Source organism: Mesoplodon bidens (genome assembly GCF_964165515.1).
Source record: "Mesoplodon bidens genome assembly, chromosome: 2".
Lineage (NCBI taxonomy): Eukaryota > Metazoa > Chordata > Mammalia > Artiodactyla > Ziphiidae > Mesoplodon > Mesoplodon bidens.
In genome coordinates this window covers 61751781-61779179 of record NC_138177.1, presented here as the reverse complement: position 1 = coordinate 61779179, position 27399 = coordinate 61751781, and the positions used below count along the sequence as shown (strand labels likewise).

At 34.9% G+C, this 27399-nt stretch overlaps 1 protein-coding gene across 1 annotated transcript in view; it reads right to left on the bottom strand.

Moving 5' to 3' along the window:
• Positions 1-27399, bottom strand: part of CATSPERE (catsper channel auxiliary subunit epsilon) — a gene marked incomplete at its 3' end in the record, with an annotated part of 259766 nt that overhangs the window by 172391 nt on the left and 59976 nt on the right. The window contains exons 6-8 of the mRNA XM_081221981.1: positions 24319-24343; positions 13141-13218; positions 3241-3347 (exon numbers count right to left, since the gene is read on the bottom strand). Coding sequence (XP_081078107.1) covers positions 3241-3347; positions 13141-13218; positions 24319-24343 — 210 coding nt within the window. The remainder of the gene's footprint in view (positions 1-3240; positions 3348-13140; positions 13219-24318; positions 24344-27399) is intronic.

Here is a 27399-nt window from a genome sequence, read left to right as displayed (position 1 = left end):
TTCTTCATAAGTGTACATGGAAAGTTCTCCAGGACAGACCACATATAAGGCCATAAAATAAACCTCAATATATTTAAAAGGACTGAAATCATATAAAGTATATTCTCTGACCACAAAGAAGTGAAATTGGATACCATATGACCCAGAAATTTCACTCTTAGGTATATATGCAAGAGAAATGAAAAATGTCCACACAAAACTTGTATATAAATGTTCATAGCAGCACTATTCATAATAGCCCCAAAGCAGAAGCAACTGAAATGTTCAGAAACTAAAGAATGAATAAATGAAATGTTGGTATATCTATATAATAGAATATTACTTGGCAATAAAAAGAAATGAAATACATTTGGCCTTTGCACAATGCAGGGATCAGGGTGCTGCCTCCCCTACCACCCACCTCTGCCAACAGTCAAAAGTCTGTGTATAAATTTACAGTTGGCTCTCCATACACTTAGTTCCACATCCGTGGATTCAACCAACTGTAGATTGTGTAGTACTATAGTACATATGTATTGAAAAAAAAAGATCTGTGTATAAGTGGATCTGTGCCGTTTAAACCCTTGTTGTTCAAGGGTCAACTGTACTGATATATACTACAACATGGATGAACCTTAAAAACATTATGCTAACAGAAAGAAGCCAGTCACAGAAGAACATATATTGTATGATCCTCTTGATATGAAACAATCCAGAATAAGCAAACCACAGAGACAGAAAATGGATTAGCAGTGTTAAGGGCTGGGGGTGGAGGGAATGGGGTTTCTTTTTAGGTTGATAAAGATGTTCTAGAATTAGATAGTGGTTGCACAACTCTGTGAATATCCTAAAAATCATTGAATTTTACACTTTAAAAGGGTGAATTGTGTAGTATATGAATTATATCTCAATAAAGCCATTAAAAATAGAGAAGAAAAAATTGTACCAATAACCTTCCTACCTGCCTGCTAAATGAGACAAGGCCTTTGGCTTGGTTTTATAGCAACTGCTTCTCCTCCCTCCCTAACACCCAAAGTTTTATAAGATCAGCAGGAATTTCAGCTCCAGATTAATATTTTATCTCTCTAAATGGCACCCTCTACTTTAACCATGAATTGAACTGCTTTGCATCTCCTAGAATGCATCTGCTTTCTTAGGTCTCTGTTTGAAGGCCCTCTTATGTGTTGCCCTGCTCTTTGAAAGCCTCCTCCAATTGGCTCACTTTTATTTCTTTTCAATAGTGCAGATGTCACCTCTTTAGGAATGTCCTCCCTGAGGCTTTGTTAGTGCACCCTCAAAGCCTTAGTTGCTGTACCATCTATATATTTCACTTCACCCTGGGCTCACTTCTATCATAGCATCTATTTGTTTACTTGTCTCCCCCACTAAACTATAAGGTCAATGACTGCAAGTATTGTACCTTTTAGTTATAAGCACCTTGCCCTGTGCCTAGGTGCTCAATAGATTAAGAAAGCCTGTCTAGCCGCATGTAAATCAATGAAGTTAAAACAAATCCCCACACCATACATAAAAATAAACTCAAAATTGCTTGAAGACTTAAATATAAGGCATGACACCATAAAACTCTTAGATGAGAACATAGGCAAAACATTCTCTGACATAAATTGTACCAATGTTTTCTTAGGTTAGTTTCCAAGGTAATAGAAATAAAAGCAAAAGTAAACAAATGGGACCTAATCAAACTTACAAGCTTTTGTATATTAAAGGAAACCATAAATAAAATGAAAAGACAACTTACGGACTGGGAGAAAATATTTGCAAATGATGTGACTTACAAGGGATCAATGTGCAAAATATACAAACAGCTCATATAACTCAATACCAAAAAAAAAACCAATTGAAAAATGGTCAGAAGATCTAAATAAACATTTCTCCAAGGAAGGTATACAGATGGCCAACAGGCCCATGAAAAGATGCTCATCATCACTAATCATTAGAGGAATGCAAATCAAAACAATAATGAGGTACCACCTCACACAAGTCAGAATGGCCATCATTAAAAAGTCTACAAATAATAAATGCTGGATAGGGTGTGGAGAAATGGGAACCTTCCTGCACTGTTGGTGGGAATGTAAATTGGTGTAGCCACTATGGAAAGCAGTATGGAGGTTCCTCAAAAAACTAAAAATAGAGTTTCCATATGACACTGCAATCCTACTGCTGGGCATATATCTGGACAAAAGTATAATTTGAAAAGATTCATGCACCCCAATGTTCATTGCAGCACTATTTATAATAGCCAAGACACGGAAACGACCTAAGTGTCCATTGACAGATGAATGGATAAGAAGATGTGGTATTTATAAACAATGAAATATTATGCAGCCATAAAAAAGACTGAAATAATGCCATTTGCAGCTACATGGATGGACCTAGAGATTATCATACTAAGTGAAGGAAATCAGAAAGAGAAAGACAAATACCATATGATATCACTTATATGTGGAATCTAAAATATGACACAAATGAACTTATCTACAAAACAGAAACAGACTCACAGATATAGAGAACAGATTTGTGGTTGCCAAGGGAGGGAGGAGTGGGGGAGGGATGGATTGGGAGATTGGGATTAGCATATGCAAACATTATATATATGATGGATAAAAAACCAGGTCCTGCTGTGTAGCACAGGGAACTATATTCAATATCCTGTGATAAACCATAATGGAAAAGGATATGAAAAAGAATGTATATATGTATATGTATTACTGAATCACTTTGCTATATGTAGAAATTAGCACAACATTGTAAATCAACTATACTTCAATAAAATAAATTAAAAAAAAATGTTTGTCTAAACCCCATGATCACCTACTAACTTTAACAGTAACGGATTTTACTTCTCAGGGGTGTGTGCGTGTGTGTGTGAGGGCACGTACACACGTGCACTGATGGTGGTAATGATCGTGATATCAGTCATATCACTGTGGCTCACTTTAAAGAACCAGCAGGAAACATTTTTGAGATATTGCTAGGATTTGCCACCATCCTGAATGAGACTCTTGCATTGACCTTTAGCTATTAATACAAATTGTTAAACTATTGGAGTGTGACTGGTATTTTCTGAGTTGGTAACTAGTTCTGATTATCACAATTTTAATGTAAAGAAGCTACTTGGAAATTACATATAAGATATTCCATGAAATTCCACTAGGGTTTTTTAATTTCTTGAAGTTTCTGATAATTATTTTACTTAATTTTAAACATAAATTTAATATCTGAAATTAAAAAATTAAATACCCATTCTTCATTTTTCCATGTGGAAAATAAACTTTTCTTCTCAGAACTGTATATATGGCAGGCTTCTGTCCCAAAGTGGCCAACTGTTTGCTAAGTATTATGGAATTCTGTAAAAAAAAAAACACACCTCTTTTTAATCTTTTCAGAGCCAAAATTATTCAGAAATTACATCATGATATACTGAATTTATTATTTTAGTTAAGACATTCTTTACATTTATAAATTTACCACATTTTCAAGATTCAGCTTTGGTTTCTTTCCTACTATATAGCCTCCTCCCTATTAGAACCTTATGAATTATAAATGTCATAATTGCATATGACATTTGAAACACTATGCACAATACTGTTGAAAACACTATGTTGAAAATAGCGTTGAAAACACTATGATGAAAACACTATGCACAATCAGAATCCCGAATAAACTGATATTATGGAGGCTCTTAAATAAATACACTTAGTTTTTAAATTTTATTTATTTATTTATTTACTTTTAACATCTTTATTGGAGTATAACTGCTTTACATTGTTGTGTTAGTTGCTGCTGTATAACAAAATGAATCAGTTATATGTATGCATACATCCCCATATACCCTCTCTCTTGTGTCTCCCTCCCACACTCCCTTTCCTACCCCTCTAGCTGGTCACAAAGCACTGAGCTGATCTCTGTGTGCTATGCAACTGCTTCCCACTAGCTATCTATTTTACATTTGGTAGTGTATATATGTCAGTGCTACTCTCTCACTTCGCCCAGCTTACATGTCCCCCTCCCCGTGTCCTCAAGTCCATTTTCTACGTCTGAATCTTTATTCCTGTCCAGCCCCTACGTTCATCAGAACCTTTTTTTTCTTTTACATTCCATATATATGTGTTAGCATATGGTATTTGTTTTTCTCTCTCTGACTTACTTTACTCTGTATGACAGACTCTAGGTCCACCCACCTCACTACAAATAACTCAATTTCGTTTCTTTTTATGGCTCAGTAATATTCCATTGTATATATGTGCCACGTCTTCTTTATCCATTCATCTGTCGACAGACACTTAGGTTGCTTCCATGTCCTGGTTAATGTAAATAGTGCTGCAATGAATATTGTGGTACATGATTTTTTTTGAATTATGGTATTCTCAGGGTATATGCCCACAAGTGGGATTGCTGGGTCAAATGGTAGTTATATATATATATATACTTTTTTTTTGGTGGTACGCGGGCCTCTCACTGCTGTGGCCTCTCCTATTGCAGAGCACAGGCTCCGGACGCGCAGGCTCAGTGGCCATGGCTCACGGGCCCAGCTGCTCCACGGAATGTGGGATCCTCCCGGGCTGGGGCACGAACCCGTGTCCCCTGCATTAGCAGGTGGACTCTCAACCACTGCACCACCAGGGAAGCCCTATTTTTAGTTTTTTAAGGAACCTCCACATTGTCCTCCATAGTGGCTGTATCAATTTACATTCCCAACAACAGTGCAAGAGGGTTCCCTTTTCTCCACACCTCCAGCATTTATTGTTTCTAGATTTTTTGATGATGGCCAATCTGACTGGTGTGAGGTGATACCTCATTGCAGTTTTGATTTGATTTTCTCTAATGATTAGTGATGTTGAACATCCTTTCATGTGTTTGTTGGCAATCTGTATATCTTTTTTGGAGAAATGTCTATTTGGGTCTTCTGCCCATTTTTGGATTGGGTTGTTGGTTTTTTGGATATTGAGCAGCATGAGCTGCTTGTATATTTTGGAGATTAATCCTCTGTCAGTTGCTTCATTTGCAGATATTTTCTGCCATTATGAAGGTTGTCTTTTCATCTTGTTTATGGTTTCCTTTGATGTGCAAAAGCTTTTAAGTTTCATTAGGTCCCATTTCTTTATTTTTTTTTATTTCCGTTTTTCTAGGAGGTGGGTCAAACAGGATCTTGCTGTGATTTATGTCATAGAGTGTTCTGCCTATGTTTTCCACTAAGAGTTTAATAGTGTCTGGCCTTATATTTAGGTCTTTAATCCATTTTGAGTTTATTTTTGTGTATGGTGTTAGGGAGTGTTCTAATTTCATTCTTTTACATGTAGCTGTCCAGTTTTCCCAGAATCACTTATTGAAGAGGCTGTCTTTTCTCCATTCTATATTCTTGCCTCCTTTATCAAAGATAAGGTGACCATATGTGCATGGGTTTATCTCTGGGCTTTCTATTCTGTTCCATTGATCTATATTTCTCTTTTTGTGCCAGTACCATACTGTCTTGATTACTGTAGCTTTGTAGTATAGTCTAAAGTCAGGGAGCCTGATTCCTCCAGCTCCATTTTTATTTCTCAATATTGCTTTGGCTACTGAGGGTCTTTTTTGTTTCCATACAAATTGGAAATTTTTTGTTCTAGTTCTTGAAAAATGCCATAGGTAATTTGATGGGTGTTGCAATGAATCTGTATATTGTTTTGGGTAGTATAGTCATTTTCACAATGTTGATTCTTCCAATCCAAGAACATGGTATATCTCTCCATCTGTTTGTATCATATTTAATTTCTTTCACCAGTGCCTTATGTATCATATTTAATTTCTTTCATTAGTGTCTTATAATTTTCTGCATACCGGTCTTTTGTCTCCTTAGGTAGGTGTCCTCCTAGGTATATTATTCTTTTTGTTGCAATGGTAAATGGGAGTGTTTCCTTAATTTCTGTTTCAGATTTTCATCATTAGTGTACAGGAATGCAAGAGATTTCTGTGCATTAATTTTTTATCCTCCTACTTTACCAAATTCATTGATTAGCTCTAGAGTTGTCTGGTAGCATCTTTAGGATTCTCTATGTATAGTATCATGTCATCTGCAAACACTGACAGTTTTACTCCTTTTCTGATTTGGATTTCTTTTATTTCTTTTTATTCTCTGATTTCTGTGGCTAAAACTTCCAAAACTATGTTGAATAATAATGGTGAGAGTGGGCAACCTTGTCTTCTTCCTGATCTTAGTGGAAATGGTTTCAGTTTTTCACCATTGAGAATGATGTTGGCTGCAGGTTTGTCATATATGGCCTTTATTATGTTGAGGTAAGTTCCCTTTATGGCTACTTTTTGGAGAGTTTTTATCATAAATGGGTGTTGAATTTCATCAAAAGCTTTTTCTGCATCTATTGAGATGATCATATGGTTTTTCTCCTTCAGTTTGTTAATATGGTTTATCACATTGATTGTTTTGTGTATATTGAAGAATTCTTGCATTCTTGGGATAAAACCCATTTGATCATGGTGTATGATCCTTTTAACGTGCTGTTGGATTCTGTTTGCTAGTATTTTGTTGAGGATTTTGCATCTATGTTCATCAGTGATATTGGCCTGTAGTTTTCTTTGTTGTGACATCTTTGTCTGGTTTTAGTATCAGGGTGATGGTGGCCTCATAGAATGAGTTTGGGAGTGTTCCTCCCTCTGCTATATTTTGGAAGAGTTTGAGAAGGATAGGTGTTAGCTCTTCTCTAAATGTTTGATAGAATCCACCTGTGAATACATCTGGTCCTGGGCTTTTGTTTTTTGGAATATTTTTTTTTTTTTTTTTTTTTTTTTTTTTTTCCTTTTTGTGGTATGCGGGCCTCTCACTGTTGTGGCCTCTCCCGTTGCGGAGCACAGGCTCCGGACGCGCAGGCCCAGCGGCCACAGCTCACGGGCCCAGCCGCTCCGCGGCATATGGGATCCTCCCAGACCGGGGCACGAACCCGTATCCCCTGCATCGGCAGGCGGACTCTCAACCACTGCGCCACCAGGGAGGCCCATGTTTTTTGGAATATTTTTAATCACAGTTCCAATTTCAGTGCTTGTGATTGGTCTGTTTATATTTTCTATTTCTTCCTGGTTCAGTCTCAGAAGGTTATGCTTTTCTAAGAATGTGTCCACCAGTTCTTCCAGGCTATTCATTTCATTGGCATATAGTTGCTTGTAGTAATCTCCCATGATCCTTTGTATTTCTGCAGTGTAAGTTGTTACTTCTTCTTTTTCATTTCTAATTCTGTTGATTTGAATCTTCTCCCTTCTTTTCTTGATGAGTCTGGCTAATGGTTTATCAAGTTTGTTTGTCTTCTCAAAGAACAAGCTTTTAATTTTATTGATCTTTGCTATCATTTCCTTCATTTCTTTTTCATTTATTTCTGACCTGATCTTTATGATTACTTTCCTTCTGCTAACTTTGGGTTTTTTTTTGTTGTTGTTCTCCACTCTCTAAGTGCTTTAGGTGTAAGGTTAGGTTGTTTGTTTGAGATTTCTCTTGTTTCTTGAGATAGGAATATATTACTATAAACTTCCCTCTTAGAACTGCTTTTGCTGCATTCCATAGGTTTTGGGTCATTGTGTTTCATTGCCATTTGTTTCTAGGTATTTTTTGATTTCCTCTTTGATTTCTTCAGTGATCTCTTGGTCATTTAATAGCATATTAGTTAGCCTCCACGTGTTTTTATTTATTACAGTTTTTTTTTTCCTGTAAGTGATATGTAGTCTCATAGTGTTTCGGTCGAAAAAGATACTTGATACGATTTCAATTTTCCTGAAGTTACCAAGGCTTGATTTGTGACCCAAGATATGATCTATTGTGGAGAATGTTCCATGAGTACTTCAGAAGAAAGTGTATTCTGTTGTTTTTGGAGGGAATGTCTTATAAATATCAATTAAGTCCATCTTGTTTAATGTGTCATTTAAAGCTTGTGATTCCTTATTTATTTTCATTTTGGTTGATCTGTACATTGGTGAAAGTGGGGTGTTAAAGTCCTCTACTATGATTGTATTACTGTCAATTTCCCCTTTTATGGCTGTTATCATTTGCTTTATGTATTGAGGTGCTCCTATTTTGGAGCACCTCAATGCTCCAGGAATTGTTATATCTTCTTCTTGGACTGACCCCTTGAGCATTATCTAGTGTCCTTCTTTGTCTCTTGTAATAGACTTTATTTCAAAGTCTATTTTGTCTGATATGAGTGTTGCTACTCCAGCTTTCTTTTGACTTCCATTTGCATGGAATATCTTTTTCCATCCCCTCACATTCAGTCTGTATGTGTCCCTAGGTCTGAAGTGGGTCTCTTGTAGACAGCATATATATGGGTCTTGTTTTTTTTATCCATTCAGCCAGTCTATGTCTTTTTGTTGGAGCATTTAATCCATTTATATTTAAGGTAGTTATCAATATGTGTGTTCCTTTTACCATTTTCTTAACTGTTTTGGTTTGTTATTGTAGATCTTTTACTTCTCTTCTGTTTCCTGCCTAAGGAAGTTCCTTTAGCATTTGTTGTAAAGCTGGTTTGGTGGTGTTGAATTCTCTTAGCTTTTGCTTGTCTGTAAAGGTTTTAATTTCTCCATCGAATATGAATGAGATCCTTGCTGGGTAGAGTAATCTTGGTTGAAGGGTTTCCCTTTCATCACTTTAAATATGTCCTGCCACTCCCTTCTGGCTTGCAGAGCTTCTGCTGAAAGATCAGCTGTTAACTTTATGGGGATTACCTTGTATGTTATTTGTTGCTTTTCCCTTGCTGCTTTTAATACTTTTTCTTTTTATTTAATTTTTGATAGTTTGATTAATATGTGTCTTGGCATGTTTCTTCTTGGATTTATCTTGTATGGGACTCTCTGTGCTTCCTGGACTTGACTATTTCCTTTCCCATGTTAGAGAAGTTTTCAACTATAATCTCTTCTAATATTTGCTCAGACCCTTTCTTGTTCTCTTCTTCTTCTGAGACCCCTATAATTCAAATGTTGTTGTGTTTAATGTTTTCGCAGATGTCTGTGAGACTGTCCTCAATTCTTTTCATTGTTTTTTCTTTTCTGCTCTGCGGTAGTTATTTCCACTATTTTATCTTCCAAGTCACTTATCCGTTCTTCTGCCTCAGCTATTCTGTTATTGATTCCTTCTAGAGAATTTTTAATTTCATTTATTGTTGTTGTTCATCATTGTTTGCTCTGTAGTTCTTCTAGGTCTTCGTTAAACGTTTCTTGTGTTTTCTCCATTCTATTTCCATTTTTTCGATCATCTTTACTATCTCTACTCTGAATTATTTTTTCAGGTAGACTGCCTATTTCCTCTCCATTTGATTGGTCTGGTGGATTTTTACCTTGCTCCTTCATCTGCTGCATATTTCTCTGTCTTCTCATTTTGCTTAACTTACTGTGTTTGGGGTCTTCTTTTCAGAGGCTGTACGTTCGTAGTACCCTTTGTTTTTGGTGTCTGCCCCCAGTGGGTAAGGTTTGTTCCATGGGTTGTGTAGGCTTCCTGGTGGAGGTGACTGGTGCCTGTGTTTTGGTGGAGGAGGCTGGACCTTGTCTTTCTGGTGGGCAGGATCACGTCCAGTGGTGTGTATTGGGGCATCTGTAAACTTATTATGGTTTTAGGCAGCCTCTCTCCTAATGGGTGGGGTTGTGTTCCTGTCTTGCTAGTTGTTTGTAATGGGGTGTCCAAGCACTGGAGCTTGCTGGTCATTGAGTGGAGCTGGGTCTTAGCATTGAGATGCAGATGTCTGGGAGAGCTCTTGCTGATTGATATTACATGGTGCTGGGAGGTCTCTGGTGGTCCAGTGTCTTGAACTTGGCTCTTCCACCTCAGAGGCTCAGCCCTGACACCCAGCTGGAGCACCAAGACCCTGTCAGCCACATGGCTTTTAGGAAGTCTGAGGTTTTCTGTCAGTGTTCAGTCAGTGTTCTGTAGGGGTTGTTCCACATGTAGATGTATTTCTGATGTATTTGTGGGGAGGAAGGTGAGCTCCATGTCTTACTCTTCCACCATCGTGAAGGTCCTCAATACCCTTAGTTTTAATGTCAATGAAATACAAAATGGAGTTTCTAAAACTAATCTGTTGGAATTATTTCTATATGAGCTTGACTTCAAAACAACATACCCTTCAAGGCATATTTCAAATATATCTGGAGGCTCTAGGAAAAATTCTATTAGTATAAAGATAGAACTGACATGTTACCTGTTTTTCTCATGAGATTTAAGGGGATGTTGAATTGACTGGAATTATTCCTAATAAAGTCTTTTTAGAATAGAGGCAACAGTTTCATTATGGGGAATCCCTAGAATAAAAAAATCAGATAATGAGGGCCAGTCTACACTACAAAAGCACTACAGATTACACTTTCTTCTCAAGAGTGCATGGAACATTCTCCAGGATAGATCACATTTTGGGTCACAAATCAAGCCTCAGTAAATTTAAGAAAATGGAAATCATATCAAGCATCTTTTCTGACCACAGCGCTATGAGAATAGAAATCAATTATAGGGGAAAAAACCCATAAAACCCACAAAGACATGGAGGCTAAACAATACGTTAGTAAATAGCCAAGAGATCAGTGAAGAAATCAAAGAGGAAATCAGAAAATACCTAGGGACAAATGACAATGAAAACACGACAATCTAAAACCTATGGGATGCAGCAAAAGCAGTTTTAAGAAGAAAGTTTATAGCAGTACAATCCTACGTCAAGAAACAACAAACAGCTCAAGTTAACAACCTAATCTTACACCTAAAGGAACTAGAGAAAGAAGAAAAAACAAAACCCAAAGTTAGTAGAAGGAAAGAAATCATAAAGACCAGAGCAGAAATAAATGAAATAGAAACAAAGGAAACAACTGCAAAGATCAATAAAACTAAAAGCTGGTTCTTTGAGAAGATAAATAAAATTGATAAACCATTAGCCAGACTCATCAAGAAAAAGAGGGAGAGGACTCAAATCAATAAAATTAGAAATGAAAAAGGAGTAGTTACAACAGACACTGAAGTAATACAAAGCATCCTAAGAGACTACTACAAGCAACTCTATGCCAATAAAATGGACAACCTGGAAGAAATGGACAAATTCTTAGAAAGGTATAACCTTCCAAGACTGAACGAGGAAAAAATAGAAAATATGAACAGACCAATTACAAGTAATGAAATTGAAATTGTGATTAAAAATCTTCCAACAAACAAAAGTCCAGGACCAGATGGCTTCACAGATGAATTCTATCAAACATGTAGAGAAGAGCTAACACACATCCTTCTCAAGCTCTTCCAAAAACTTGCAGAGGAAGGAACACTCCCAAATACATTCTATGAGTCCACCATCACCCTGATACTCAAACCAGACAAAGATACTACAAAAAAAGAATTTCATACCAATATCACTGATGAATACAGATGCCAAAATCCTCAACAAAATACTAGTAAACAGAATCCAACAACACATTAAAAGGATCATACACCATGATCAAGTGGGATTTATCCCTGTGATGCAAGGATTCTTCAATATAGACAAATCAATCAATGTGATACACCATATTAACAAATTGAAGAAGAAAATCCATGTGATCATCTCAATAGATGCAGAAAAAGCTTTTGACAAAATTCAACACCCATTTATGGTAAAAACTCTCCAGAATGTGGGCATAGAGGGAACCTACCTCAACATAAAAAGAAGTGTATATATATATATGTGTATATGTATATATGTATACATATATATATATATATATATACACACGCACTCAAATATTCATAGCAGCACTATTTACAATAGCCAAGACATGGAAACAATGTAAGTGTTCATTGATAGATGAATGGATAAGAAGATTTGGTATTTATACACAATGGAATATTAGTCAGCCATAAAAAAGAATGAAATAATGCCATGTGCAGCAACATGGATGGACATAGAGATTATCATACTAAGTGAAGTAAGTCAGACAGAGAAAGAGAAATATCATATGCTATTGCTTATATGTGAAATCTAAAAAAAATGATACACTGAACTTATACACAAAACAGAAATAGACTCACAGATATATAAAACAAACTTAGGGTTACCAAATGGAAAAAAATATATATATATGTATATATATATATATATATTTTTAATCACTTTGTTGTATACCTGAAACTAACATAACATTGTAAATCAACTATATTTCAATAAAAATGTTAAAAAAGGAAATTTACTTAATGTCTCTGAATTGTACTCATAAGAATGTTTAAAATGGTAGATTTTATATTATGTATATTTTCCCACAATAAAAATGTATAGATTAAAAAGAAGAATAAACGCATGAATTGAGAAAAGAAAAAGAGTCTATGTTGTTTGTCATGGAGAAATGTTTTAAGGAAATGACATGATCATGAATAAACATGGAAATTAAAAAGAAAAAAAGTAAAGTATTAGGTATGATTATTTAGCATGAACTAAATAATGTTAAATTGTGCATATTTTCACTTAAAAGATTAGAAATTATGTAACAGTAATACTTAAAGTATTTAGTTACTACTAATTTATTTTATTCCCTCTAAAGTTGATTGCCAAATAAAACCATTAATTGATTCATTGCCATTTTAATTTATCAGTCCATCTCTTGTGAATTTGATTACCATGAGGCACGACAGCATGCTATTAAAAAATCATATCTCGACTCATTAAGATATAAAGAATCCCATAAGACACTAAAACTTCTCATTTTACGTTTCTCTTCTATACATTTTGATTGTAACAGAACTTGAATCTTGAAAGAGGTAAATTTGTAACAGATAAAAGAAAGGACTTGTTTATTCACTGGGCTGCACTTTTAGGAAAATCATTGGTCTCAAGTGGTAAAGGATTCAGTAAAGGACTAGACAGATTTTTGAAGGATGACTTCAACAAAGATGGTCAAGAAACACCTTTAAAGCATTTTAACGGTCAGCCTCTTTGTGAATAATGAAGTCATAGAAAATACAGAGAATGCTCAGTAAGAATTCCAAGGAAAGAATTATAATTGTAGAAATTGAGCACAAGTTCAAAATCACTATAATGACTAAGCTAAATTTAATGAATAATTAAAATGTATTTAGTTCTAGGCTGCTTAATATAAATTATTGACAGCCCTTAAAAAAGAAATGTAGCATATTATTTTATCTATGATAATAATAATGTTTCCACCTACTAGGGGAGGTTCATTTGCATTCCATAGCAATTCACTAGGGTCTGCGTTTTCTGGATCGTATATCCATATAATGATAACCTACAAAATAAAATGTGGTTGCATTTCTTGACACTTTGGACAAATTTTTAGTTGTGGCAAAACATAACCATAAAAATCTTTTTATTTGTTTTTAAAATTTCGAATATCTCAGTTTAAAAAATCAAAAGAAATACGTGTTTTTTTTAACAAGAGAAACAGTCCAAAGAATTAATAACATCCTCTACACCCCTGAGGTAACTAATGTTAAAACTTTGTACGAATGTTTATATGTCTTTTTCTACACCCACAGACACAGCAGCCTCCCCAAACACTCATACACTTTTTACAAAAATGAGATTACACTATTCATGTTATTTATCATGTGCTTTTTTCACTTAATACACCATAACCATTTCAATAGATGTAGACCTAATTCTTTTTATTGTTTTCTTCTTGAATAGAAAATTTATTTTATTATAAAAATAAATTATATTAAAAATACAGTGAAAATTGTCTCTCCCACCCTGTACTTCATCACTGAGTTCCCACAAGTCTACTACACCCTGCAAGTAACTAATATTGGTAAGTTTTTTTTGTATTTCTATAAAATTTTTGTGCATAACCAGTGTTATTTTCTCCTTTATATATAAATACTAGTATGCTAAATGCACTTTTGAACATTATATTCTTCACTTAAAGTTATATCTTAGAGACCTTTAAATATTCTCATTAATCTTTCATATTATTTTACATATTATTACAAATTATGGAGGAACCATAATTTAACAAGTAACCTGCTAATAAATATTTGTTTATATCCTTTGCCATTACAATCAAAGTTATAATGAGCAACTCTGAACATATATTATTTTCTACTTTTGAGTATTCCTAAAAGTGGAATTTTTGAGTTATAGAGTATATGCATTTGTAATTTTTGTAGATACTGCTAAATTGTTCTCCATAGCAGTTGCAACAATATACCTTCTCACCAGTGATGTATGAGATCTCTTCATTCTTCACAGCCTTCCCAACATGATGTGTTGTCATACATTTGGATATTGTCAGGAGATGGATGAAAAATGGTACGTTGATGCAATTTTAATCTGCATTTCTTTTATCAGGAGAAAGTTTGAGCATCTTTCCATATATTCAAGTTCCTTTTCTATTTCCCATCTGGTGAACTATTTGTTCATTTCCTTTGCTCATTTTCTATCTGGCTTTTAGTCTTTTATTTATTAATTTGTAGAAGTTTTTATCATAAAGAATGTTCTATATGTTCTATATCTTGATCTGTGTGGTGTTACATAGACATATATATGTACATATGAAAACTTTATTACTTTTATAATTATGTGGCATCCCTCTTTATCTTATTAAATGTTTGCCTTAGATTCTATATTGTCCCTATATATGGCTGCCCTTCTGCCTCCCGCCCGCCCTCCCTCCCTTCCTCCCTTTTATATTCCCTTTTGAGTTAACAACTAGTATTTACTTTTTGCTATTTTTCTCCATGCTATGCATTTGCAGAGATATACACAAATACATGCGTACATATATTTTTTAAAAGAGGCATCTTAAGACGTTCTTTTTTAAAACAAAATTGGATCACATTATACACACTTCCCACATTCTCCCTTTTTTTCACTCAAGTAGACATCATTGAAATTCCCCAGTCAACTCTTATAATGCCTGAACAATATTCTATGATGTGCTTATACAGTAATTTACAGATCAATGTCTCTAATAATGGAGATTTACTGTGGCTCCAGTTTTGTTTTGTTTTGTTTTGCTTTACCACTATTACAATGCTGCAAAATATAGATCCTTTTCCATACAGCCGTATATACTAGAGGTTTTATTTCTGTGGAGTAGATTCCCAAGAGTGGGATTATTGATCCAAATGGTATATATATTTTTAATTTTAATAGATGTTTCCATATTGCTCTCCAAAAATGTGAATAAGGCTCTAACTCCTCACACTTTCCACCAGCAAAGTTTGAGTGTACCTTTTGCCCAGATCCCCTCTAGCAATAGTTATTTTCCCTTGTTCAAGTTTTACTAGTGTGATGAGTGTGACATTTCATTGTTAATTTGAATTTTCTTGAGATGAAGTGAAGTTCAGCATTTTTTCATGTTTGTTAGATTTGCTTCTGTGTGCATAGCTTCTTTACATTCTTCTATTTGCACTTACCATATTCTTATCATTTGTAAGAGCTCTTTGTTTTGTTTGGACTTTAGGTATACAGACACATTATTAGAATAATCACAATCCTCAGTCCATGACACACTATCGTTATTGGCATGACCCTCTTTTATGCAATTATTTAAATTGTAAATTAGTAAAATGTAAGCCAGGAACCACCATCCAACTCGAGACATAGAACCTTACAAATATCTTTCATTTACTTATATATTCCTCCCTTTCTGGGTCTCCTGTTTCTGCCCAGAGGTACTCACTTTCCTGATAGTTTTTTGAACTTGATCAGCCCACACATAACCCCCTAGGGCCTGCTTTTTTTTTTCAAGATTATGTAACTAGGATTTATTCATGTTACTGCTCATAACTGAGCTCATTCAATTTCATTACTATTTAAAATTCCATTATGTGAAAATACCACAATTTTTCCATTTTTATGTTAATGGGCATTTGGATTCCTTCTGTTTGGGATGGATGAATTTTATGAGCAATTCTACTATGAGCATTTTTGTTTCTGTTTTTGTTTTATTGGAGTATAGTTGCTTTACACTGCTGTGTCAGTTTCTGCTGTAGAGCAAAGTGAATCAGCCATACATACATTACATACATACATACATACATATATATATATATATATATATATATATATATATATATATATATATATATATATATATACACCCTCTTTTTTGGACTTCCTTCCCATTTAGGTCATCACAGAGCACCAAGTAGAGTTCCCTGTGCTATACAGTAGCTTCTCATTAGTTATCTATTTTATACATAGTAGTGTATATATGTCAATCCCAAACTCCCAATTCATCCCACCGCCCAGAATTTTTGAAAATGTCTCTTGAGGCATGAGTGCAAGAGTTTTTCTTGAGTATATACTTAGGAGTAGAATTGCTAAGTATATACTTAGAGTATATACTTATACTCTTGAGTATAAGTTGTCGAGTATGTGTAAGAAAACATAGAATCATTTTTCAAAATTTACATCCCTCCATCTCTTTTCAACACTAGCGATATTAGCTGTATACTGTCATCTATGTTGTAAAATTTTTTCATAACAACTTGTTGTCTAAGTTGACTTTGTTTATGGCACTTTTGTGGTAAAGTTTTTAATTTTCACATTTTCAGTTATGACTATTTTTTATTCATAGATTCTCGTTTCCAATCTTGAATAAGATTTCCCTTGATTCCATATAGTACAGCTTCAAGATTCTCCAGCCAACTGTCCAGGGTTTTCAGTTTTACATTTTTCTTATATGCCAAGGGAATATTTTTGTGTGTGTGTGTGGTGTAAGCAAGGATTCTACTTTTGTTTTCTTCCAAGAGACAGCTTATTTTACTATATTATTCCATATAAATTTTAAGATATTTTCTTAATCAATAATTGGACTCTGGTGTCCACTTAGAAACTTTAAAAAAACAGATCTTTTTTAAGCTATTCGACAAAATTTGAGTGTGGTTCTTGATACAGGTTCTGTGTCTTCTTATATTTATTCTTAAGTATTTTATAGTCTGTATTGCTATCATGAATTTATAATATAGTACACTTCTTTTTCTTAATTTATTACTTACACTATTATGTTCAACACAATATTAAATAATAATGGAGATTGTGAGCACATCTGTCCAGTTCCTGATTTTAATTGAATTAGAAATATCTCATAATTTATAACAATTATTGTTAGTTATTTGGGAAGTAAATTTTTTTTATTAGAATTAAGTAGTTTCCTTCTAAACTTGTTTTGCTTAGTGTTTTTATTAGAAATGGTTGTTGAATATTTAATTTTTTTTACATCTTTACTGGACTATAATTGCTTTACAATGTTGTTACTTTGCACTGTATACAAAGTAAATCAGCTATATGTATACATATATCCCCATATCCCCTCCCTCTTGAGCTTCCCTCCCACCCTCCCTATCCCACCCCTCTAGGTGGTCACAAAGCATGGAGTTGATTTCCCTGTGCTATGCAGCTGCTTCCCATTAGCTATCTATTTTACATTTGGTAGTGTATATATGTCCATGCTACTCACTTCGTCCCAGCTTCCCCAACACCCCCTCCCCTTGTCATCAAGTCCATTCTCTACGTCTGCATCTTAATCCCTGTTCTGCCCCTAGGTTCATCAGAACCGTTATTTTTTCTTTTACATTCCATATATATGTGTTAGCATATGGTATTTGTTTTTCTCTTTCTGAGTTACTTCACTCTGGATGACAGGATCTAGGTCCATCTACCTCACTACAAATAACTCAATTTCATTTCTTTTTATGGCTGAGTAATATTCCATTGCATATATATGCCACATCTTCTTTATCCATTCATCTGTCAATGGACATTTAGGTTGCTTCCATGTCCTGGCTATTGTAAATAGTGTGGCATTGAACATTATGGTACACGTCTCTTTTTGAATGATGGTTTTCTCAGGATATACGCCCAGTAGTGGCATTGCTGGGTAATACGGTAGTTCTATTTTTACATTTTTAAGGAACCTTCATACTGCTCTCCATAGTGGCTGTACCAATTTACATTCCCACCAACAGTGCAAGAGGGTTCCCTTTTCTCCACACCCTCTCCAGCAGTTTTTGTTTGTAGATTTTTTGATGATAGTCATTCTGACCCATGTGACGTGATACCTCATTGTGGTTTTGACTTGCATTTCTCTAATGATTAGTGATGTTGAGCATCCTTTCATGTGTTTGTTGACAATCTGTATATCTTCTTTGGAGAAATGTCTATTTAGGGCTGCCGCCCATTTTTGGATTGGGTTGTTTGTTTATTTGATATTGAGCTGCTTGTATATTTGGAGATTAATTCTTTTGTCACTTGTTTCATTTGAAAATATATTCTCCCATTCTGAGGGTTGTCTTTTGGTCTTGTTTATGGCTTCCTTTGCTGTGCAAAAGCTTTTAAGTTTCATTAGGTCCCATTTGTTTATTTTTGCTTTTATTTCCATTACTCTAGGAAGTGGGTCAAAAGGATCTTGTTGTGATTTATGTCATAGAGTGCTGCCTATGTTTTCCTCTATGAGTTTTATAGTGTCTGGCCTTGCTTTTATGTCTTTAATCCATTTTGAGTTTATTTTTGTGTATTGTGTTAGGAAGTGTTCTAATTTCATTCTTTTACATGTAGCTGACCAGTTTTCGCAGCTCCACTTATTGAAGAGGTTTTCTTTTCTCCATTGTATATTCTTGCCTCCTTTAACAAAGATAAAGTGACCATATGTGCATGGGTTTATCTCTGGGTTTCTATCCTGTTCCATTGATCTATATTTCTGTTTTGTGCCAGTACTATACTGTCTTGATTACTGTAGCTTTGTACTATAGCCTGAAGTCAGGGAGCCTGATTCTTCCAGCTCCATTTTCTTTCTCAAAATTGCTTTGGCTGTTTGGGGTCTTTGTGTTTCCATACAAATTGTGAAATTTTTTGTTCTTGTTCTGTGAAAAATGCCATTGGTAGTTTGATAGAGATTGCATTGACTCTGTAGATTGCTTTGGGTAGTACAGTCATTTTCACAGTGTTTATTCTTCCAATTCAAGAACATGGAATATCTCTCCATCTATTTGTATCAACTTTGATTTCTTTCATCAGTGTCTTATAGTTTTCTGCATACAGGTCTTTTGTCTCCTTAGGTAGGTTTATTCCTAGGCATTTTATTCTTTTTGTTGCAGTGGTAACTGGGATTGTTTCCTTAATTTCTCTTTCAGATTTTTCGTTGTTAGTGTAAAGGAATGCAAGAGATTTTTGTACATTAATTTTGTATCCTGCTACTTTATCAGATTCCTTGATTAGCTCTAAGTTTTCTGGTTGCATTTTTAGGATTTTCTATGTATACTATCATGTCATCTGCATACAGTGACAGTTTTACCTCTTCTTTTATGATTTGGATTCCTTTTATTTCTTGTTATTCTCTGACTGCTGTGACTAGAATTTCCAAAACTATGTTGAATAATAGTGGTGAGAGTGGGCAACCTTGTATTTTTCCTGATCTTAGAGGAAATGCTTTCAGTTTTTTACCATTGGGTATGATGCTTGCTGTGGGTTTGTCATATATGGCCTTTATTATGTTGAGGTAGGTTCCCTCTATGCCCACTTTCGGGAGAGTTTTTATCATAAATGCATGTTGAATTTTGTTGAAAGCTTTTTCTGTATCTATTGAGATTAACATTTGGTTTTTCTCCTTCAATTTGTTAATATGGTGCATCACATTGATTGACTTGCCTATATAGGAGAATCCTTGCATTCCTGGGATAAACCTCACTTGATCATGGTGTATGATCCTTTTAATGTACTGCTGGATTCTGTTTTCTGGTATTTTGTTGAGGATTTTTTCATCTATGTTCACCAGTGATATTAGCCTGTAGTTTTCTTTCTTCATGACATCTTTGTCTGGTGTTGGTATCAGGGTGATGTTGGCCTTGTAGAACAAGTTTGGGAATATTCTTCCCTCCACTATATTTTGGAAGAGTTTGAGAAGGAAAGGTGTTAGCTCTTCTCTAAATGTTTGCTAGAATTCACCTGTGAAGCCATCTGGTCCTGGGCTTTTCTTTGTTGGAAGATTTTTAAGCACAGTTTCAGTTTCAGTGCTAGTGATTCGTATGTTCATATTTTCTATTTCTTCCTGGTTCAGACTTGGAAGGTTGTAGTTTTCTAAGCATTTGTCCATTTCTTCCAGGTTGTCCATTTTATTGGCATAGAGTTGCTTGTAGTAGTGTCTCATGATCCTTTGTATTTCTGCAGTGTCAGTTGTTACTTCTCCTTGTTCATTTCTAATTCTGTTGATTTGAATCTTCTCCCTTTTTTTCTTGATGAGTCTGGCTAATGGTTTATCAATTTTGATTATCTTCTCAAAGAACCAACTTTTAGTTTTATTGATCTTTGCTATTATTTCTTCATCTCTTTTTCATTTATTTCTTATCTGATCTTTATGATTTCTTTTCTTCTGCTAACTTTGGGTTTATTGTTGTTGTTTTTCTTCTTTCTCTAATTGCTTTATGTGTAAGGTTAGGTTGTTTATTTGAGATTTCTCGTTTCTTGAGATAGGATTGCATCGTAATAAACTTACCTCTTAGAACTGCGTTTGCTGCATCCCATAGATTTTGGGTCATCGTGTTTTCAGTGTCATTTGTTTCTAGGTATTTTTTTATTTCCTCTTTGATTTCCTCAGTGATCTCTTGGTTATTTAGTAGCACATTGTTTAGCCTCTATGTGTTTGTATTTTTTACAGTTTTTTTTCTGTAATTGATATCTAGTCTCATAGCCTTGTGGTCAGAAAAGATACTTGATATGATTGCAATTTTCTTTAATTTACCAAGGCGTGATTTGTGACCCAAGATATGATCTATCCTGGAGAATGTTCCACATGCACTTGAGGAGTGTATTCTGTTGGTTTTGGATGGAATGTCGTATAAATATCAATTAAGCCCATCTGGTCTAATGTGCCATTTAAAGCTTGTGTTTCCTTATTTATTTTCTGTATGGACGACCTGTCCATTGGTGTAAGTGGTGTGCTAAAGTCCCCTACTATTGTTGTGGTACTGTCAATTTCCCCTTTTATGGCTGTTAGCATTTGCCTTATGCATTGTGGTGCTCCTTTGTTGGGTGCATAAATATTTACAATTGGTGTATCTTCCTCTTGGACTGATCCTTTGATCATTATGTAGTTTCCTTCATTGTCTATTGTAATAGTCTTTATTTTAAAGTCTATTTTGTCTGATATGAGTTTTGCTACTCCAGCTTTCTTTTGATTTCCACTTGCATGCAATATCTTTTTCCATCCCCTCACTTTCAGTCTGTATGTGTCCCTAGGTCTGAAGTGGATCTCTTGTAGACAGCATATATATGGGTCTTGTTTTTTATCCATTTAGCCAGTCAATGTCTCTTGGTGGGAGCATTTAATCCATTTACATTTAAGGTAGTTATCGATATGTATGTTCCTATTAGTATTTTTTAAATTGTTTTGGGTTTGTTTTTGTAGGTCTGTTTCTTCTTGTGTTTTCTGCCTAGAGAAGTTTCTTTAGCATTTGTTGTAAAGCTGGTTTGGTGGTGAATTGTCTTAACTTTTGCTTGTTTGTAAAGCTTTTGATTTCTCCATTGAATCTGAATGAGATCCTTGCTGGCTAGAGTAATTGTGGTTTCAGGTTTTTCTCTTTGATCATTTTAAATATGTCTTGCCACTCCCTTCTGGCTTGCAGAGTTTCTGCTGAAAGATCAGCTGTTAACCTTATGGGGATTTCCTTGTATGTTATTTGTTGGTTTTCCATTGCTTCTTTTTAATATTTTTCTTTGTATTTAATTTTTGATCATTTGATTAATAGGTGTCTTGGTTTGTTTCTCCTTAGATTTATCCTGTATGGGACTCTGTTCACTTCCTGGACTTGAATGACTATTTCCTTTCCCATGTTAGGGAAGTTTTCAACTATAATCTCTTCAAATATTGTCTCAGTCCCTTTCTTTTTCTCTTCTTCTTCTGGGACCCCTATAATTTGAATGTTGGTGTGTTTAGTGTTGTCCCAGGGGTCTCTGAGATTCTGTTCAATTCTTTTCATTGTTTTTTCTTTATTCTGCTCCTCAGTAGTCATTTCCACCATTTTGTCTTCCATCTCACTTATCCATTCTTCTCCCTCAGTTATTCTGGTATGGATTCCTTGTATAGTATTTTTAATTTCATTATTGTGTTTTTCATCATTGTTTGCTCTGTAGTTCTTCTAGGTCCTTGTTAAACGTTTCTTGTATTTTCTCCATTCTATTTCTGAGATTTTGGATCATCTTTACTATCATTACTCTGAATTCTTTTTCAGGTAGACTGCCTATTTCCTCTTCATTCGTTTGGTCTGGTGGGTTTTTACCTTGATCCTTCATCTGCTGCATATTTCTCTGTCTTCTCATTTTGTTTATCTTACTGTGTTTGGGGTCTCCTTTTTGCATGCTGCTTGTTCATAGTTCATCGATGCTTTTCCATCTTTTCATTTTTATGTTCTACATTCTGCATGACTCCCATTCCAAGTCACTAATTCTGCAATTTTCTCAACTGTATGTAGTCTTCTATTTAACCTGAATTTTTGTTTTTAGATGCCTATTTTTTCATCTTAAGACATTTATAAAGGATACTTTTCAATGTTGTACAATTATGCATAATCCTCATTCTTGCTTTCTTTGTATTTATCCCTTCTTTTATCTTTGTGACCATTTAAAATATGGATTTAATCATCTTTCAGATGGTTCTCATCTTTAGTTTTGAAAAGTATGAACTTTCTCCATATGTGTGAGAAAGTTTATGTGTGTGTCTATTCCAGGCAGTTTTGTCTATTTTTGTGGTTTATAGCTTTTATTTTGAGATTATTTTCAGAGGGTTTGTTTTCTATGAGAGTCCTATACACCCTTGGTTATGAAATGGATTTTATAATCACCTCTGCCTCCTCCCTATGTGTTTCACTGCTTGTATTTTTGTGTTTACCACTCGGCTCTAGGTTCCCCAACCTCTTGAGAGGTGTTTAACTTGGGCATCCACCTGAAACTCTTTGAAGGTAACTCCTTGTCCATTTACAGCCCCCAAAACGATGTATCATTTATTTGAAATTACTCTAAGACAGTGAGTGAAGCCTTACTAGTTCTCATTTTACAGACCTTTCATAAATCCTAGCTTTGTGTAGGGAGGTTAGTTTCAGCTCCTCCCTCTCCCATAGGTTGGAGGCTTCATTTTCTATTCCCACACACATGTTAAAACATCACCCTTTGTCTACTAGGGCTTATATTCTGTCTAATTACCTTACTTCAGAATTCATTCTTCTCTAACTCTGGATTTTAGTTCTTTAGTTACTTCTGACAACTAGGAAATTCCTTTACTTGCTTTTAAATTCTATACACATGCGTACCAATATTAATGTAAAAGTCTACACTAGTATTATACACACGTATTTTGTAAAGGCATTTCTATATGTTTTGAGCAAGATGGAGGCTATTCTGCATTATTTGGGTCTGTAATAGGTATTCTACTTTTAGAAGTTTCTATTTTCTGTCTTAAAATACCTTATCCACGGATAATACTCTTTCTTCCTTTTTTTCACTGTTATAGTTATAGACTTACTTAATAAATAATCCTATAATGTCAACTGGGACTGGGATAGGGATACATATGAACACATGAGCTCATTCAGCCCTCTTGATCCAATATAGGAAGTTTATTTTTTCTTATTATTTTTCTGCCTCTTCTTTCCACTAAATCACTATGTTGAGAAAATGGAAATATTTATAGAGCTTAAGTTTCCAAATATTACCACCTTATTTCAATTTTCAAATTTTTGAATATATCTCTCTGTCATACTTCTAATCAGCCTCCAATCAGATGTCAAAATTTTTGGATCTCAAAATCCCTTCATAGGCTTAAATGTTATTGAGAATCCCACAGAGCTGTTGTTTTATGTGGGTTAGCTCTATCAATATTTATTACCATATAACAAATTAAAATTGAGAATATTTAAAGATATTTATTAATTTATTTTAAAATTTATGATAGACCTATTACATATTAACATTAACTAACCTATTTTTATGAAAAAATAATTATTTTCCAAGATAAAAAATAGTAAGAAGATTGGTTGTTTTACATTTTACATTGTAAAATCTCTTTCATATCTGCCTTAGTAGAAGAGAGCTGGCTTATCATCTGTGCTCCTACATTCAAGCTGTTGGTATATGTTATTTTGGTGGAAGTATATGGGGGGAAATCTATCCTCACACAGATATGTAGCTGGAAAAGCACAGACCTCGTGGACCTTCTAAAATGGTCTGTGAAGACCTAGGGAATCTTAGTCTATAACTTGAGTAACCACTGCTCTAAGCGAATTTTATTGAAAATTAGTTTAGAAAATTCCTCTTCTAGTAAATATGGAAGATAAGATGGAAATAATATAGTAGTAATATATGAGGGATATACAAAAACTTTAAAAAGTTTTACCTGGGTTAAATTGTTAGTGAAATTTCTGTTGGGAAAAAAAGAAATCATATTTTAGTAAACAGCATGTTAAATATTAGTTTGAATATTCTACTTTCAACATACATGTTTATAAATCTTTGAATATTCTCTTTATATTCCATCACAGATACATAAATGATTACATACTAAATGTTAAAAAAACTCATGTCAATAATTAAATATAATTATTGATCCTCATGTGTTGTCAACAAAAGGCTGAGGGGCATGAATCTATATACTTTCTTAATAATACTGTAAGCTCACATAGCCAAAGTTGCATGATTAATCTTCTTTAAAAATTTGACATGATCAATGCACATTAAAAAGTCTATAGAGTTTAGGGACTTCCCTGATGGTCCAGTGGTTAAGACTCCGTGCTTCCAATGCAGGGGCTGCAGGTTCAACCCCTGGTCAGGGAACTAAAATCCTGCATGCCACATAGCATGGTCCCCCCAAAAAAGAATTCTACAGAGTTTACATGTTTTAATTTATGTCAAAACCAAATTTATCAATTAGCACTGCAAATGCTTCATTTATCAGCCATTCAGTGTAAAGTTTCTTAAAGGAGCAACATTCACTTGTATGTTTAGTTATATGTTTTTTAGAAAGTAATTATTGTCACTTTAAAGATATCTGTATTTTTAAAATCATATAATCTCTAAAAGTCAATGACTCAGGACTGTGTTTTCATTTGTGCATAGTGCTTAGTACATTATTAGGTACAAAACAAAATGAAGATGTTTGGGGAATCAGTAAATGTGCATGCAGTGAGTTGCTGAGACTGCATAACAAAAATAATATTTTATACGTTCAATCTGTTATATGAGAAAGCCACTGAAAATAAGTACTATAAATCCTGACAGGCAAATGTGCCCAAAGTTCAGAAAGTATGAAGTTTATCAAAAAAATCCCCTCCAGTACACAGGCATCTAAAACTAAACCCTACAGCTGAGCATGTGCATAGTACTGGCTTGGGCCACTAGCGCTGCCTGCTTTGGTCCCTAGCTACTGGACCTGGAAGCACTGCTGAGGACTATCATAGCCCTTGCAGTCACCCTGGTCACCCTGCAGCATTTGGTAAACACAATGCAATTCTTGATGTTTTGGACCCCAGTGGACTGAGTTGATGAAACATGCCCCACTGGATCCAGAGCCACCAGTTGCTCCTGCACGTGGTGCCCCACACCACTAGACTTGCAGTCACAGAATGCTCCAGCATGCACAACCACAGGTGAAGGTTTTTTCTTAATGAAGTCAGTCTGTGACAACTGGAAGTGCTGACTACTTCTACAAATGTGCAGACACCTACACAAGCTACAGGGACCATGAAGAATCAGGGAAACATGACACCACTTAAGGAACACAGTAAACTCCAGCAATGACCCCTAAGGAAATGGATACATATACACAAATAGCCTGATAAAGAATTCAAAATAGGGTTCTAAAGATGCTCAGAGAGCTATGAGAGAACAAAGACAAGTAATTTAATGAAATTAGAAAAACAATACTAGAACAAAATGAGAAGTTCAACAAAGAGGTAGAAAACATAAGGAAGAAACAAATTGTGGCACTGAGGAATACAATGACTGCAGTGAAGAATTTATAAGAAACTTCAACAGCAGACTGGAACAAGCAGAAGAAATAACCAGTGAACCCAAAGACAGATCTTTTGAAATTATCTAGTCAGAAGAGCAAAAAGAATAAAAAGGAATGACAAAAGCCTATGAGATTTATAGGACACCATTAAGAGAAATAATCTATGCATCATTGGAGTCCCATAAGGAAAAGACGGGGAAAAAGAGGCAGAGGCTTATTAAAAATGTGTAATAGCTTAGAGTTTCCCAAACCTGGGGAGAGATTTGACATCAAAGTTCATGAAGCTAACAGGTCATCCCAAGATTTCAATCTCAAATGATCTTTTCCAAGACCATTAAGATGGAAATGTATAAAACTAAAGACAAAAAAGAAAATTTTAAAAGCAGCAAGAGAAAAAAATTCTCTCAAAAAGGGAAACCCCATAAGGCTAATAGTGGATTTCTAGGAAAAACTTTGCAGGCCAGGGGAGAGTAGGCCAGGGGAGATATATTCAAAGTGCTGCAAGAAAAAAAAAACCTCTCAGTCAAGAACACTTTACCCAGGTAATTTGTCCTTCAAAATGAATGCAAGATAAAGATTTTCCCAAACAAACAAAAGCTGAGGAAGTTCATCATCATAAGATCTGTCTCACAAGAAATGCTGAAAAGTTCTTAAAGCCAAAATGAAAGGCCTTTAATTAGTAAAATTAAAACATATGAAAATATCCAACACACTGGTAAAGGCAAGTATATAGTCAGATTCAGAATATGTTAATATTTTAATAAGGTGATGTGTTAACCACTTACCTCTAGCATAAATGTTAAAGGGCAAAATGTATTAAAAACAGTTATGGCAACAATAATTTATTAGTAGAAACAGAATATAAAGAGATGTAAATTGTGACATCAAAAACATAAAATATGGAGGGATAGTAAAAGGGTAGAGGTTTTGTATGCAATAGAAGATAAGTAGTTATTAGCTTGAAATAATCTGTTATAGATTTTGGAGAGGGATCAAGATAACAGAGTAGGAGGATGTGGAGCTCACCTTCCCTCACAAACACATCAAAAATACATCTACATGTGGAACAAGTCTCACAGAAAACTAACTGAAAACTGGCAGAAGATCTCCTAACAACCAAAACTGCAAGAAAGATCCCCACATAACTGGGTAGGACAGAAAAAAAAAGCACATCAGGTCAGGACCGGCACCCATGGAGGGGATCTGTAAGAAAGAGAAGATCCTCACTGGCTGTCCTAGGGAGCCCACTTACCTGCTGGGAAATCCACTGAGACAGACAGAAGGACTGGAGAAGCCTAGACTCTGCTCTCAAGGAGTGCATACATGCTGGCTTGCTAACAATCAAGGAGGAGAGAGAGACTTGCACTGGTGGCTGCTGCCTTGCTGCACTTCCCAGTCTGAAGGGGCAAACACCCTTGCCCTGCTCTCTGTACACCACTGCCTGGTGCAAACTCTAGCAAAGATTCA